We start from the raw sequence: 17,720 nt of genomic DNA, 5'->3' as shown, positions 1-17,720 counted from the left end.
AGGGTCGACGAGTTGAATCGAAAGTAGAATCGAAATTGGAGTAGACTCTTCCGATTTAGCGCAGACTCTGACAAGTTTAGGTAAACTCTCGAGTCTGCGACGACTCCACGAGTTTATGAAATTTTTGAAACGGCATCGTTTTGAAACTGATTTACTCGTGAGTCGCGACTCCTTGTTGTGTTGAGCTACTCATTGCTGTTCTACTTTGAAAGCCCTCGCCCCTCAGTCGCAGTCCTCGTCATCGGTGCTCGGTGGTCCTCCGTCGTCGTTGCTGCCACGCGGGTCCTCACTCGCGCTCCAAGCTTTGCTTCACGTCACGACGCTAAGGTAATTTCTCCTCTACCTCGTGGTGTTCCCTTCCCCTGCAACTGCAACTCTGCAAGGCTTCTCATGAGTTGTTAGATGCCTCTGGTTGATTGTGCATCATCCACTGTGAGGTTTTGGGTTTTTAGTTTTTTTACTGTTGACCTAACAGTGAGCATTTTAGTGATTTTTGTGTGCAAACTTTCTACTGCCTAGAATTTTCTAAGATAAGTTGAACATAAAAACCACATAGTCTGATTTAGTTGTGGGCTTGTGGCTTTCATTTGAACAACTCTAGTTAGATCAAATTGTTTGCATTCACTCTATTGTGGGAACAAAGACCTTCCCTTGCCTGGAAGCACTCTATTGTGGGATTCTCTCTCTCTCTTTGCCTCTTGGTTGACCAAGTTGAACCATTTGAAATAGATTGGCCAAAAAAATCTAGCAAACCAATTTCAGTTGACAATTAGGTGTAGTTTAGATATTTTAAAAAGATAGTTTGCTCAGTAACAATGGCTCAAAAATATGATCTCTGTGGAGTGCACTTTCAATTGGATGAGATCGTGAGAACTTTGGTAGTGATTTTTCAAGACCTCAATTTTTATACTGAGCAGGGAATTTAAGCTAAATATGAAAATTTAGCTCTAGACATCAGTGCTGAAGAATTAAACATTGAATTTCTGTTTGAAAGGATTTTAGCTGAGGGCATGAAAGAAAATTGTTTTAATTGAGTTATAATAAATAACTTTCCATTTAATCAAGTTATTTTCATTTGAGGACAACATAATATATTTGATGATTGTTCAAGTGCTTTGTCATTTGTATTCATCATTTTTTTTTCAGACTTAAATTCATTTCAGTTTGTATTAAATATACACTGTTAGTTTGCATTGAATTGAAAAGTCAGGCTTACCTCCAGTAATCTAATAATGATTTGTTTTGGGGCATTGCAGGTCAAACCATGTATTTCCGTGTAGGCCTTCAGGGATCACTTTAGACATCAAAAAATCTTCCTGCAAAAAGTTATCATAGTGGTTACAAGCAAAATCTACCTCTGGCTTGGTTTGTGCTGTTAAAAAATGGTTCCATAATTACAATTTCTACATGATCCTTTTCTTATTAACTGATAATTTGTTTTGTTGTTTATTGCTTTAAACTAATAAGCAGAGAAAGTACAGCATCAGCCATCTTACCAAGGGAACTACGATCCTGGTAAATCAAATCAACTCACTTTTGTTGTGCACATACTATGTGTTGGTTTCTTTTTTCTTCGCAGCTTCACAAAGTGCAGTTTTTACAAGTTTCTTCACTGCTCCCTGTGTCACAACCATGTGTTCAATAGAATTTTATACTAAAAATAGTTACCTAAATCAGAAATAGCTATTGCCATGTTAAATAATTACAAATGTTTCATTCCAATTAATGTTAACTGCTTCTTGATTGCTCATTTGCTCCCATAATCCATCTGATGCAAGTATAAGAAACAGCTCTTGAGGACACAATTTCTGTACTAGTATAGCTGGTTCAGCTTTAAGGATTGGTTGATCAAAGGGTTCTGAGAGTCGAAATTTTGCTAATAATGGTGCTTTATTAAACTCTGCCTTCTTTAGATAGGCATCACCAATGGATCTTGAAATCTACTTATGATTTTATATAAAAGAATATTAATATATTTTTTTATTTGAGTAAACTCTTACGATTCTACGATTCGATTCTACGAGTCGAGTTTATGGAACCTCCACGATTCTACATAGAATCACGAGTCTGACAACCTTGATCATGTGCATTGGACGGGTCAAAATTCTTAAAATTCATACGGTTCAAAGAGAAAAGGCACAATTAAAATTCACATATTATCAGGAATAAGAGTGTGACCATTCAAGCCAAAACAATTACTCTTTATGACCCACGTAGCTGTTGCTACATATAGAATCTTCAATGATTGTTATTTGGTTTATCCTTTTTGAAACATTTTAATATGTTATTAAGCCTCTACTTTCTTTTTTTTTAATCAAATCTGGCTTTCTATATTTTGGTTTCATGCTTTCAAATTGCATATATTGCCAAAAAGCATCAGTTTATGAAGCAGCTGCATGTTTTATCATATTGCCTTAATTTATATAAATAATAATGCAGTTTTTTTAAATTTTTGTATTGAAGGGTTCAGATTCATAACATCAAATCAAATTACTTCATAATATTTTATTTTTATGCTATATCATAATTTATTAAAATAAATATCTAATAATTTTCTTTAAATCAAACAATTAAGAATTACACTGAATATTTAATTAAGAGCTATTGCATAGTCACTAAGCTAGTACTGAATAAAATTAACCTCATATTCTACAATTATATATGAATAAGTTTGTTTTAACATCCTTAGTTTTAGACATTAGTTATAAGAATAATATTAATGGTTTATAATACCCTTAAGTATTATTAATAATATTATCTTTGTATTAAGAATTATAGGAACATGGTAATAAGACCTAGATGGGACTTTTAGGCCCAAGATGAGCCCAAGTCACCCGCGCACACATATACAAGAAGAGAAGGGGATGGAAGGTTAAAGGAAAAAGGAAAAAGGAAAAAAAAAAGAAGAAAGAAAGAAGATGATGAGCAGGAGCTCCCGAGGAACGCATCGCCCACATATATATGTGAATGTATATCATGCAGGTTTTGATGATGCCAAAAGTTTATTTGATGAGCACAAATTGAATCAAGTCAAAGAACAAGATCAAGAAAATCTAAGATAAGAACTTAGTAAATTTGTTAAAAGAATCTCAATTTGATTGCTATAGTTTGACCTCAAAATCTTTACTGTCAAAGCTCTTTTATTAAAGTTAAATTAGTTCATAAATCTCTTTTTTGAACTAGTAATCGATTACCAGGTTCATGTAATCGATTACCACAGAGTTTGTGAAAATGACATATTGGAAATTTTGAACTGATGAACCAACAACACAAAATCATTTGAATTTTGATCTGGTAATCGATTACTAGAATCATGTAATTGATTACCAGCGAAGAGATTTCAGAAAAACTATTGAAAAGTCACAACCCTTCAAAGATATGACTATGTAATCGATTATCAGATTCATGTAATCGATTACCAGTGAAAAAGATTCATGTGTGTGTGTGTGTGTACTTCGAAAATAAGTGAATTCTCAGATAACTTAACTTTCAAAACCTCTCTAAACATCCTTGGCCAAATTCTTGAAAATTATTGAGAATTCTTTTAGGAACTTCAAGTTGTATCATCTGCTATAAAAGAGAAAAATCATTTTGTTCATCTTATAAAACTCAGTTGTAATCAAGAGATTGTTTGTCGAAAAATTGAGAAGGGACAGAAGAAGAAGCAGGAAATACGTAGTGCCATGTGAGAAACTTGAATACAAGGGTGAGGGATCCCAAGGTGTGTTCAAAGATTGTAAAGGATTTATAAGGATAGTGGAAAATTTCAAGTGGGTTACTTGAGGACTGGACGTAGGCACGGGAAGTGGCTGAACCAGTATAAATTGAGTTTTCAATTCTCTTTTTCCTTATCTCATTTATTTTATTGCAACTTACTTTGTCTTGCACATTTTAAAAAAATCTATTAAATTGATTGCTACTTCTTCCTCTACATTCTAAATCTATCACATATAATTTAAAAGGGAATTAAAACTTGTTAGTAAAAAAATTTTAAGACTTAATCACCCCCCCTTTAAGTTATTGAGGTTACTTGTTCAACAATATATATAAGAATAGAAGGAGAGGGAAGGTTTGAGGAAAAAGGAGAAAAGAAAAAAAAAGGAAGAAGATGAGCGGGAGCTCTTGAGGCACCCATTGCCTAGAGCTCGTCTCGGCTTGTTTATTATTCTCCAATTTTCCTCATTTGATCCTATGTTTGGATATTCATGAGTTTTCTTTTATGATTTTGCTTGATTAAGAGGTTGTTTGAGTTATTTGAGGGCTAGGTTTTGTAATAGAAGTGTTATGTGAGCGATGGGAATGTTTGGTTATGGTTTGGAAGATCATCAATGGCCATGGAAAATAACTTTGTGAAGATTCAAGAAGTTGTATACATATGATACTCACACTAAGCATGGGAACTCCTCACGAGTTTTCACTTTTATTTTGACTTAATTATGTTTGTTTTGACCAAAAAATTATTTTAATTATGTTATTCGTTTCGATTGAATTGACTATTGAAAATTACATAGAAATTCACACAAAAAAATTAATTTAACTTCATGTTTTAAATTAAGTTTCACTTATAAATCATGTCAATCAAGTAAATAATAAATTAGCTAAAACACAAGAGTTAAAATTGACAAATAAGTCTCCCAAAATTGTTGTGGTCGGCTTGTTCACCAAAAAGTGTCCCTAACCCCACAACAATTCACTCATTTTTCTTCATCTTTTGCTTTTGCCTCCACTTTCGAAACTTCTTCGTAAAAATTGATGTAGCAAACAAGATGCATTCCTTCGAATCACGGCCACAACTCTTCTTCACTTGAGAATCTATATCCATGTGATCCTCCATTGCCTTTATGGTCTTTTCTGCTTCCTCATTAGCTTCAAGTTCTATACTTGGTTCCTCTTTTATGTTTTCTTGAACTCTATCTCGAATAATGGAAGGGGAAGCAAGGTTATGTGATTCAACTTTGGGTTCCTTTTTGGGAATTCCCTGTTTGTCGTATGGGTTAAAAATGGAAAAAATGGTGCTATAGGCCATGAAATCACATGATTTTCGTCGCAAATCTAAGGCACAAGAAAGGCCTTTAGTTTTGAAAATGGGGCAAGACTTGGAACGACGGAGCATAGGTTGGAAGGTGAAGGAGGAAGACCTAGGAAGGCAGTTAGCATCAAGCATGGTGGTGAAGGATCGAAAAATAGCTTTGGGAGACGTAGTGGAGGTAATAGGGTGCTTGAAGATGGAGGATGAAGAGTCATGCTTAAGAATGGTTAAGCGTTCATAGAGGCATGATGAGCAAAATCCAGTGAACTGCTCCTCAGGGTGGCGATCACAGGAGGCGAAAGGGCGATGAGGATGCACCGATAATGATGGTAATGATAGCAATGACTTGTGAAAACATGATAAAGACTCATGCCCAAGTATGATTAGGCGTTCACGAAGGCAAGATGGGCAAAAGCCGGTGAATTGCTCTTCTAGGTGGCGGGCACATGAGGTGGAAGGGCATTGAGGTTGCATTGTTGTCAATTTACGACAATAGTGATGGTAACAATGTATAATTCAAGTGAAGTGAGTAAAATATATAATGTAAAAGAAAAATGTATAATTCAAGGATATTAATTAATACAAAGACTATTTTGTTCCTTATTATACTATTGTCATTATTATAGTAATAAAAATACAATGTTTTTAATCAATAGTAATAAAAATATTATATAATATAAAGTAAAATATATTAATAATGTAAAACAAATTATACATCATTAATTAATTAGTAATGAGGCTAAATTATAATTTGGTTTCCCTATAATTTCAAATATGTGATTTTGATACTCCTATTTTTCAAAATAAGCAATTTTGGTTCTTCCGTTAGTTGATCATTAGTTGTTCATCCAAATTCAAACATTAACTTTGATGTGACATATGATGCTTACCTAATGCTTATTTAGACTATTGACATGACATTTATGTGAACTCATGGTAAGAGATGAACTCATGACCTTTTATTTAAAAACAAAGTAAAATATTACTAATACACTTGTTTTATTTAGTTAATTTTGTAAACACTATTTTGTATGTATAATTCATCCAGAGTTATTAATATTTTCCAAATTATAAATTTTTTTAAAAATATTTAATACATAAATTTTTAATTTTATTTTATATAAATTTATATATTTTTATTATGAATAGTTAGCATATTTTATTTTAAAAAATTAATATATATAAATTATTTACATAAATTATATTGTAAATTGATTTTAATATATACATTGTTTTTACCCTAATTATATAAATCAATATAATTGCATAAATTAATATAAAAACTATACAAATTATGTAAATTTATTTTAATATGTAAATTATTTTATTCTAATATATAAATTAATAAATTTTAATATTTAATTTTTTAGAAAACTGACATGTTAATATTTTCATTTTAACTATAAAAAAATATGTAAATTTATTTTTATATATTAATAATACAATTTTTTAATTATTAAAAGCAATAAATTTTAATTTTTAGATTATTTAAATATTATTTTTAATTTACATAATTTGTATGAATTACATAAAATATTTTTAAAGAATTTATATAATAGTTTATGTAATTTTCTAAAAACTAAAATAACATAAGAACAAATTTTTATATATGACAATTTATTAATCTATATTAAATAAAATTTTATACTAAAAAAATACATGTAAATTTAGCCTAGTAATTAGAGGATTAAAATTGTAATTTAGCCTAGTAATTATTATGCATTAAAAATATTGTTTTTGTAATAATTGTTTTTTAAAAATGTGTTTAAAATAATTTCTAACTAATTGTTAGAATAATTTATATCTATAATATATCAAATTTAAGCTTGTACATTTACACAATTTAGTGTATATATTTTCTAAGATTATTGTTTTTAAAATAATATTATTTAATTATTTAAATGAAAAACATTTGCGTGTTTCAAAGTTAAATTAGAGTGATTTTAATAAAAATAACTTTATATCATTAAAACACATTAATATACATGCTTCAATTAATTTTAATTATAAATTGTAATTAAAATATGTATGGAACTAGAAGTATGGTTTCACTTGATTTTTTAACATCTTTTTTTTTTCAATTGATGCAGTTATTTTATTTTTTTTGTAATTGAGTGCTTCTTCTTTCCATGTATAAAAAAATTTTGTGTTTTTATTTTAGTTTGTGTCTACGTTAAGTGAAATTCAACATTTATCAAGGAGGGAGCAAATGGGATTGAAAGGAGAGACTTCATCTTAAAGGTGATCAATTAGGTTTTCTGGCAAAAATTAGAGTCATTAGGAGTGGAAGTTCAACATTTATTGCATAAGATATTCATAAATATGTTTCATATATTATTCCCTCTGTTCCAAATCATTGTTGTCTTTAGTTGTTTTACAAAAATAAAGAAAAAGTAATAAATTAATTAAAGAGAATAATAATTTTATAAAATTAATCTTATATCATCATTAATTATTTTATAAATTTTGTAGTTCATCATTAATATTATAAGGGATATGAGTTTAAAAAAATAATTAAAGTAACATTAAGTACATTGGTTATTACTGTCTTTTAGTGTGTTATCAATGCATATTGCATACTCTATTTGTTCCTAGACTCTTTCAACTAATTCATGTCCCTAAAAAATAGTTAGTTTAGTTAATTACATTAAATTTGTCATTATTTATACTATTATTCCAAAATTATCACTTTCTTATTTCTTTATTCACTTAATTATTTTAATAAATGTTTGTAGAGAGAATAATCAAGATATGAAAAAAAAAATTAATGCATCTAGAAATTAGAAAATGATTTTATAAATAGGAATGGAGGGAATATTAATTGCATATTAATTAATTGAATGGATAGTTTGACTTTGACTTTTTTATTAAAAAAATTAAAAAATAATAAATTACATTTAAAATAATTTTTAATTAAATAATCAATATAAATAAATGTGTTTGAATTAAGTTGAAATATATAATTATAAGTAACATATATTTAAATTTAATTGTAACTGTGTGACAAAAGAAAAGGTCAATGTACCAAAAAAATAATTGTAATTGTAAAAATTATAACTTTTCTTTTAATTTTAATCTTTAAAGAGTTCAATTTTCATGCAATATGAATGTCACAAATTTTCTCTACCAAAAACAACTAAAACTGTACCCAAAAAAATGTAACAAATTATGCATTATCAATCAATTAAAAATAATCTTTCACATGACTTTTCAAGTATTTATTATAAAATTTAACCGTTTTAAACATGAACATTTATGATTAGATGATATTATAAAAAAATTACATTTATAATATCACATACTTGGAGAAATAAGGTTGGTTTGATGGTAAAAGAAGAAAGAAAGGAGGAAAAAGTCATGGGTTTGAATCCCTTCTTCAACAAAAACTAACAAACTAACATTAATTTGTCTATAAAAAATATCAATGCATTCAATAAAAAAATATCAAACCAACATTAAAATTAAGATAAACTATTGCCTAGTAGGATATCCATGCATATGCACGGGTAATACCATTGCCTAGACATTTTTTATATCAATTAACAAACAATTTATATGTAAAATGAGCAATTAATTGAAAATTATATAACAAAAAAGACACAGTTACAATATTAAGAAAAAAGTTTAATCAAATATGTTATCTTAAATGTAACTATGCCTATTACAATAAATTAGCAAAACACAATAATTGTATTTGAATGTCCTAATACTGTTACAAACTCTTTTCAAAAGAAACTTATAACCCAAATTGACAAAAATTGGTCAATGTATAGGCTATTGCATGTATAGTCGAGGTTGAATTTGTTGTGGTAAACCGGTACCTAGTGAGATACACTTTGCAAATTAGTTGTTTATGTAATGAGAAATTAGAATATTGACTAATTAGTGTAAGCAGAAATGTATAGCTTTAAACATATTTATCAGCAAAATTTGTATAATAATAGTTAGCATTATCCTTCTTTAGATTTTTATATCAGAAACTATATTGTTGATAATTATTAAATTTGTGAATCGGAAGCAAAAGTATTGAATTTCATAACATCATTTTTTAAAATCACTTACCAGAATACATTCAGTATCGATTCAAAATGCACTTAATTGTTGTTTTAGTGTGCAAATCTGCATAATTATCAAGAATATGATTAGTATTTTATAGAGATAAATATTATAAATATAGTGAATCAATTTTGAGATATTTACCATAAATTTTGGAAAACTTCCTTGAAAACCACATTCATGGTTGTCTTTAATGGATTTCCTTCTTTGTCATGTATTAGTATTTTTAATCTTGTCTTACTCTAGACTCTTGAAAAGGCCACACAGAGTTTTCCATGACTAAATACGGTTTTAGGAAAGTATAATCCGATGTTTTGATGTGATTGCACTTGAGACTTATTAATAGTCATAGCAAACAAAATAATTAAAGGAAATTGTCTTTTGATAAGTTTGAAAGGTGATTGCGAGGGAGACAAAGACATTCTTGGAATGTAAATTAGATTTCCTATGTTCTTTCCAGAAATGATTCTTGCTTTAATGACATGATTTGCAAGTCTTGTTACTATTAACCTTGTTCCATTGCATAAACATTCAAATTAATCCAAATTCCTGAGCAACATAATATGAGTGATTGTTTTTAATTTGATGATCTGATTAGGAATACCAAATGTCTTCAATGCATTTAAAAATTTTGGAGTAATTGTCTCTAGTGGAGTGGTATCAATTGCATTAGACATGTCAACTGAGTCAGAGCAAAGATACTCTTTATGATCACTAGGAACCAAAGTGAATGTCTATAATTAGATGAACTCATGATATCTCTTGAGGCTTTTTATAATGCTTTGAAACAAAACTTATGGGCCATTGGAGCTTCATCCCATATTATAAGCTTGATGACCTTCAAAAGCTCGACTAATTCACTGTCTTGCCCAATATTGCAAGTTGAGTTTTGTAAGGCTGGAACAAGTATTGCAAATTTAGAGTGTGCAATTCTTCCTCCGAGTAGTAATAAAAAAGCTATTCCACTTGACGCAACTATCAAAACAATATGCCCATTCGAACACAATGTAGAAGATAGTGTCATCCGCATAAAAGTTTTGTCTGTTACTCCATAAGCATAACGGGAAAAAATTCCTCCATGATGTAGATTAACAATATTAATGATTCTTAGACAGTAAATTTGAATCAAATTTAGATTAGAATATTTAGTAGAAAAATCTATTTGTATTTGTTGTCTAAACTAAGGTTAGATACACACACACACACACACACATATATATAGAGAGAGAGAAAGAGAGATTACCTGTCAAAGAACCAAATAAGCTTGGGAATTCATCTTTTAGTTGTTGTGTATTGTGGTCTCGTTTTACATAAATCAATCTATTTCCCCAAAAAGTTATCTAAGCACCTATCAGAAGTGGAATTTCTAGATAACTCTTAAACTTCTTCTATTACACTTAATTTGCAAGAGAGCTAAATTCTCCAATTGGTCATCCTCCAATTGCAACTTTGGTAATATTCAAGTAAAATATTATGTAGTAATTGATTTGAGAAACATCTATAAAAATAAAGTCAGTTGAAAGATTAGAGATAAATTTAGATTTGTACCTTGATTGTTTGATAATCTCCTTTGCTCATGTAAAATGCCACCCACTAAGAATACTCATGTATGCTGCCAAACATGGTTAGGTCTATTGATACGGTTAGAAATCAACATTGTTACAAATAACTTTCTGAGGTAATGACTTGATACCCAATTGTTGGCCTCCTTAATTGCCTTAATATATTCTCTACCATCATGAAGGAATCCTATAGCAAAGCAAGCTTCTCTAAATGTAGGATATTCTACACCAACAACAATTTTAATTTCTTCGTAGCTACATGGTCCTTTAGCTACAACCAGCATCATTCTTAAGTAAAATAATTCACCAATGTTTGGTGGCACCCAATATAGTCTCCCAATACTATAGCCTTGTTTCCTTGGTTGCCAACATCATTTTATTGTAGATTTTATTTGCTTTCAACCAAGAAGTAAGCATAGATTCTTTTACACTTGGCTTAGAAAGTAAAGAATACATATCTTCATCATTATTAAAAATAATAGAATGTTCACCTAGTAGATGAAAGTATGATCTCTCAACAGTTGGTGTCCTTTCGTGAAGTGGAAAAGAAAAGATTCTCTAGCTAGTCTCACAGGGTAAGATGTATATGCAATCAAGATATTGGTTTACCTCATAAATGCATTGTATGTCTATATCATCTAGTAACATTACAATTGCAGCACTTATCCGATCATATCTCTTGCTGATGTACTTAAATAAATACTTTATTGAAGTACTTTGATTACACCATTCAACATTGATGTGTGCTTTGTATTTTAGCAACAACATTGATGTGCCCATTGTAACACCCTATTTTTTTCGTAAATTAAATTAAAAATGATTTTTATTTAAAAATAAATAGTTTTAGAAAAATGATGAGGTTTTTATAATTAAATAAATAAGGAGAAATAGATTTATTAATTAAAATAATAGTTTGAAATAAAATAAAAAAGATATTTTATTTATTCATTTGATAGGAAATAAAATAGAGTTCCTTTTTATAAAACAAATAAATAGAGTAAATAATAGGCTGAGAGTACCCTAACTATAAATAGAGACATTTTAGGTCAGTTTTTAGACTAGCGATACGTCTCTACGTTTTGTCTTCCTCTCAAATTCGTTTTCCATTCTCCCTCTCCTAAAACCCTCTATTTTCCCCGCATACATCCAAACCTGCTTTAGTAAAACGATGAGCTCAGACTCGTTAACAGTTGGATCATCGTGAAATTTGAACACGCTGTTCAGAACTTATTTTTGCACACACCCACCATTGGGATTGTCTGTGGAGGGAGAAATACTCATTGCATGCAGACAGTGGAATGAAGACTTCAATCTCTTCTCTTTTTCTCTAACGCTTGAAAACCTTAGCAGAGCAACCAGAGGAAAAGCTTGAGAAATCTCAGGATACCGCTAGAGATGTCGCTATCGTTGCCGAAATACACATGTGAACTCGCTTAGATGTAAGGGATGAGTTTATCGCAATTGGGGTTAAAATGAACATGTGTAGGGATCCTTAAAGGATTAAATTGGGATTTATTTTGGGATGTTTATTGAATTATAATTTTCCTTTGTGATTATATGTTGTTGTGTTTGACAGACCAATTGATGTCCTGATGTGAATTGATTAATAAACTTGAGTGCTCTTGGTGTTTTCATGTTTTTGACCTATGATTTTGATTCATTGATTTTAATATGATTGTATGAAATTGTTTAAGGGGTTTTACTCCTTATGTTGTGAGAAACATTTTGTATAAATTATTATATTGAGATTATGAAATGGTGATTCAAATTATGAGTAAGTGACAAATTGAACCTGTGATGAATGGTGAGATACATGTGTATTGAGATATTGTATGTATTGAGTTGTGAGCTATGAATTGTGCAATCACACAATTGTAAGACCCTTTAAAGGTGACGAGTTTTTGCGCGACGAGTATTGTGATGAGATCCGCTGTGGGAACTCGACGAGTTGAATCAATTTGAGGCGCGATGAGTTAAAATGATTTTGAAAACAATTGAGTAGTTGTGTGTATTGGATAGTTCATAGGTAAAGTCTATGTGTGTGTCATGTATATATTAATATTTTGTGATACATATATGATTCATTACGTGTGATAACATGTTGCTTTGGAATTATACCATTGTGATTGAGATTGAGTGTATGTGATAAATTGAGTATGTATTGAATTGTAATATACTTGTTTATTGAGATGTTGTGTGCATTGAATTATTAGCTATGAACTATACAATCACACGACTGTAAGACCCTTTAAGGGCGACAAGTTAATGCACAATAAGTATTATGATGGGAACCATTGTGGGGACGTAACGAGTTTAATCACAAGCGCGATGAGATAAAATTATTTTGAGAACAATTGAGGAATCATGTGCTTTGTATAGTTCATAGATAGAGTCTGTGTGTTAAAATGTTTTCTGGGTTGGACCTGAATCAAGAGGGAGAAATCCTGACGGACTCTTCGGAGTCTAGGCCTTGGGGGTAAATTCACCCGGTTTGAGTGCTCCTTTAAACCTGTGTCAATCCCACGTGGTTGGAGCATTCTCGCAAAATAGTGTGACCTTGTTTGGTCTCCTATGATTTTACCTAGTGAGAGTGACCTGACTTACTAGTGTGTGGTTTGTCTTGTCATGTACTCCTAGGCACCCGACGAGGTTTTTCACTGACATGGTACCACATTGCATATAAGATTGAGTCTTAGTGTATCTGTTGCATAACGCTTATCTATTGATTGATATTGATTGATTTAGTGATATTGTGTTTTAATCCTTGACTACGTGAATGACGTGAAAATGAAGGAGACGTGTTGTGTTGTAATATGATGTTATGCGACAAAGTGGTGGAATGATGTGAGCTATGTTTAGGTAAGTTGTATTTCATTTATATGATATATATATATATGATATATATATATATATATATATATATATATATATATATATTTACATGTTGTCTTATTTCTCTCTATTAGTTAGGAATGTGATAACTCACTCCCCGTGTGTTGTTTGTGTTTGGATCATGTGATAATCTCGAACTTTGTGTTCGCAGGAGCATATGACTAGGTGAATTGCTTTAAGGAACCTTGTGCTGAAGGATGTTGGGACACAATACTCTGATAGGATGTGACATTGAGGCATGAATTTTGTTTAATTACATGATGTTTTGAGCAAAAAAAAATGTTTATGACAATTTTTATTTGGTAGAAGTGAAGTGAATGTGAGTCTTTTACCCTTTTAAAATGCTTTTATTTAAATGTGTTTTTTAAAAAATTAATTAATTCTAATTTCTTATTCCTTTTATTATTAGTATATATGTGTGTGGAGTAGATGGTGTCACACTCATTCTTTTTAATGACATTCCCATTATTTCTTCTTTTATATATAGGGTAATTGTCCTGGTCAACAAATGTTTTTTTGTTGGAACCTTTTATGGAAAAATTCAGAACATTTACCATCTTTCTTGCATGGTGAATGTCTATTAGCTGGTCTACATGGACCGTGTATCATATGATTCTTGATGCACTCATGTAAAATTGGATCTCCATTTTGATCTGGTAGCTTAGTTGAGATAATTTTATCTGTATCTTTAGGAGTTGGATACTTGTTGGATGTAAGAACAAAAGAATGTGAGCATGAGGTAAACCTCTTTTTTTGGAATTCAATAGTGTAAATATCTGAGGATAAAATTTGTAAATAATAAGCACAGTTAGAACATTAAGATAATTCAAATTGTTATATGCTTAATTATAAAATGGCATTAAATGGGTAATAAAGCTTAACTTACATGCAAGTATTTTCCCAAAAAGTTCATTCTTCTTTAAGTTAGTTAGCAGCTGATCAAGCTTGATCTTAAAAATATTCTTGCTACTACATCAAATTGTTCTTATGTTTGCAAATTAAGTGGTCTTAAAACTCTTTGTATTTCTGGTCAGTGTGGATTACATGAAAAAGTCAAGAATAAATATGAAAATCCAACATAACTTCATATTGTCATGCCATCAATAGTTGTTCCATGTATCTTCTACTCCCAGTAAAAGTAGATGGCAAAATAATTTGCTTTCCTAGATTTGATGGCTAAGATTGGCTTTGATGATGTGAATTGTGAAATGTAGAATATTTATAAACACTTAGTTGTTTTTTATGAGTTTTGATATAGCATAACCTCTCTGACTCCATTATGGAATACCATCAACCACAAGTTACTGAAAAAGTCTTTGAGATCTTAATAATGTCTAAGCTTCCCCTTTTCTAGTCTACAATCTATAACAGAAAAAATCCCTTATGGTGACCCTATTTTTTTTTCTTTGCTGACATCCATGTTGATTTTAATGTGGCTCATCACCTCTGTATCCACCCTCACCATATGGAAATAAAAGTGAGTATTGTAAGCCTATATAGCTTACATGTAACTCATTTATCCTTTGCAATTTACCACTTTGTCTCTCCAGAATAATATCTCTATTTTATGAGTTGTCGATATCACCAACAATTAGAGCAGCTACTTCAGACACAATCGGTAAGTTATATATTCTTCCATCGGTCTTTCTGTTGGAAATAAGTTTGAGTTTTAGATTATTTTCATCCTAGATATCAAAACTTTCCTTAGCCATTCTGAATGTTTTTGCAAAGACATTGTGTTGATCAAGCATGTCTTTAATATCGTTGACAATTTCTAGATCAATAGAATTTCCACACCTGCAAACCAAGATCCAAAAAAGTTTATAGTTAATACAATTTATAAGGAACATTGGTCCAAATAAACTTGATTGTAAATTGTATACCTTACACCTCCTAGCCTATTTTGAATTTCATTTTCGTATCATAGATGTAAAGTTGTGCAAGTACAGGAGAATCACCAAGCATAGGCAACAAACTACCAATCAGGTGACATGTTTGACCTTGAACTCTAAAAGTAGGTGGTCTTTTCCTATTTTTGAATGATTTATTTAGTTTTTCTCCTGTGAAGGTGAACATTATATTATATGTACGAATGTGCTTTGGAAAATTTTTGCTTTGACTTGAGTTTTGGTCAAACAATAGATGTTGAATAAGAATACGAGGTTCCTTTAGAAGTGGGAGTTGCACTTTTCCATCACCACAACAAAGAAAAATTTTGGATTTGTGGTCCTCAAATTTTTCCTAATTCTTTCATCAGACCACATATAAGCTCCACAATGATGGCACAAAAATAAAGGATCTCCATTATCATAGTAATCTGTCAAAAAAAATTAAATATAACCAATAAGCACAAAACATATGTATTCTATATGTCCTCACTTATATTAAACACAATGATACCTGTATCAACATCCTAAATATTAATTAAACTTGAATGTTCTGCATTCATGTCAGCAAAATCGTTATCATCATGATGTAAATCATGTTGCTCAAAATCTGAAAATTCACATGTAATTTGCCAGATTAACAATTTAGTGGTTGTAAACAACCTGTCATATATTTGGTGATAAAAATTTTCAATCTTACCATTGTGTTCTTCATTTGAAATGGAAGTATTAATAACTAATATATTTGGTGATAAACATTTTCAATCTTACCAGCTCTGCTTGGGTTATTAGATGTGACTTTGGCCTTAAAGGAGCATTTATTCTTGAAGTGTGGCCAATATTAGTCCCTTTAGAATGTGTATTGTCCCCAAATTTATTCATAAGATTAACTTTCATTGAACCTTCTTGGTTCAATTTTCTAGTCCTTAAAGACTGTGTGACACTCTTACATGGTTGTGTGCATAGGTTTGAAGTATGAGTGTTCGACTCATAGGTTTATCATCATTGTTAACAATCCTTGACGATATATCAGATAAGGCTCTTTGACTTGGATATTGACATCTTGTAGATGTACCAAAAGGCAATAACTTGATGGTGTTCCACATAATTTATCTAACAAAGAAAGTATTTAGATAAAAAGTGTAAGCAAAACATTACTATAACTTAGTCATAGAGAAAATGTTTATTTGAAAGTTGATATCAGGTTGGATGCCTACAAATTAAGGTACTATGTCAAGAATGAGAACTAACAGTGAGGTAGTGAGGTACATAAATTTTATTGTTGCAGTTTACTATATCTTTATGTAAGAAGTAGGAGTACTAAAGAAAAAGGCAGTTATATGCTTATAACCTTCGCATGTGCATTTGACAGTTGAATATATATATATATGTGTGTGTGTGTGTGTGTGTGCGCTACAGTTGAATGAAGGTAAAATGAACAATTGAAACAAGTTCATGAAGCTAGCTATTGGCTCGGTAACTTCGTATATGGGGAAAGGCTACAAAAACCATAATTGGTGTGATATTAAGGAAATTGAATTATGATTACTTGAGGAACCAAGAATGAAGGGAGAAGCAAGGTAGCTAACTAGCACAAAAATGAACAACAAGAATGAAAGAAAGTGAGAGAGTCAAGGATTTGTGTGCAAAATATTGGGAGTGGTCTACTTATTTAGAATGGCACATGGACTCACATGGTTCTTGCTTTGCACAGAACAGAGTCTCTCCATGTGCACTACAAAACAAAGACACGAAAACCCCACTATAAATGTTGTGACATGACTCCACCTCTAAAAAACGGGTACTCTTTTCCCTTTGCTCCTCCACCCAGGGTCTCCCCTACAAACATTATTAAAACCCGTTTTCCCCTGACTTTAAATCAGCACAGCTCATCCTACTCCTACTACTCCATTGCAAGCACTGTACTAAAGAATCAATTGTTCTCTTATCATCTCATGTGTTTACACCAATAATAATAAAATTGAATAAAATTTCACTCAATTGGATAAACAGAGTGGGTTGTTATAAATCCTGAAATATGTCTTCAATTCCTACTAGCACAACATTTTATTTTATTCAATTTTAATCTTAATTGTGTGGTTAAATTTAATTTTATTCAATTTTAACAAGGCTAGGCAGACCATTCAGGCATATATGTATATTAACTTGAAATTCTTGAGATATACATAGCAACTTCCACGGAGCAGATTCAAAGAAAAAAGCTTCAAAAGATATACACCAGAAAGTAAAGTTAACGTGATTAAAAGAAAAATGTTTTCAAATGGACATGGGGTT

General features: G+C 30.6%; 1 protein-coding gene and 1 long non-coding RNA gene across 2 annotated transcripts; both read right to left on the bottom strand.

Annotated features, from left to right (window-relative positions):
- Nucleotides 1–4,690: 4,690 nt before the first annotated feature.
- Nucleotides 4,691–5,503, bottom strand: LOC106797025 (protein OCTOPUS-like). The gene has a single exon (XM_014770693.1). The coding sequence runs from the start codon at nt 5,501–5,503 to the stop codon at nt 4,691–4,693; it is 813 nt and encodes a 270-aa protein (XP_014626179.1).
- A 3,095-nt stretch (nt 5,504–8,598) lies between these two features.
- On the bottom strand, nt 8,599–11,088 carry LOC106797093 (uncharacterized). Its single transcript, XR_001386119.2, has 3 exons — nt 10,634–11,088; nt 9,092–9,148; nt 8,599–8,850 (listed from the first exon to the last, which is right to left on the bottom strand). It is a non-coding gene; the product is annotated as an uncharacterized lncRNA (long non-coding RNA).
- Between the last annotated feature and the right edge of the window lie 6,632 nt (nt 11,089–17,720).

Source organism: Glycine max, chromosome 18 (assembly GCF_000004515.6).
Source record: "Glycine max cultivar Williams 82 chromosome 18, Glycine_max_v4.0, whole genome shotgun sequence".
NCBI lineage: Eukaryota > Viridiplantae > Streptophyta > Magnoliopsida > Fabales > Fabaceae > Glycine > Glycine max.
Note: the sequence above shows the minus strand (reverse complement) of the source record. Positions and strands in the feature narration are given on the sequence as shown.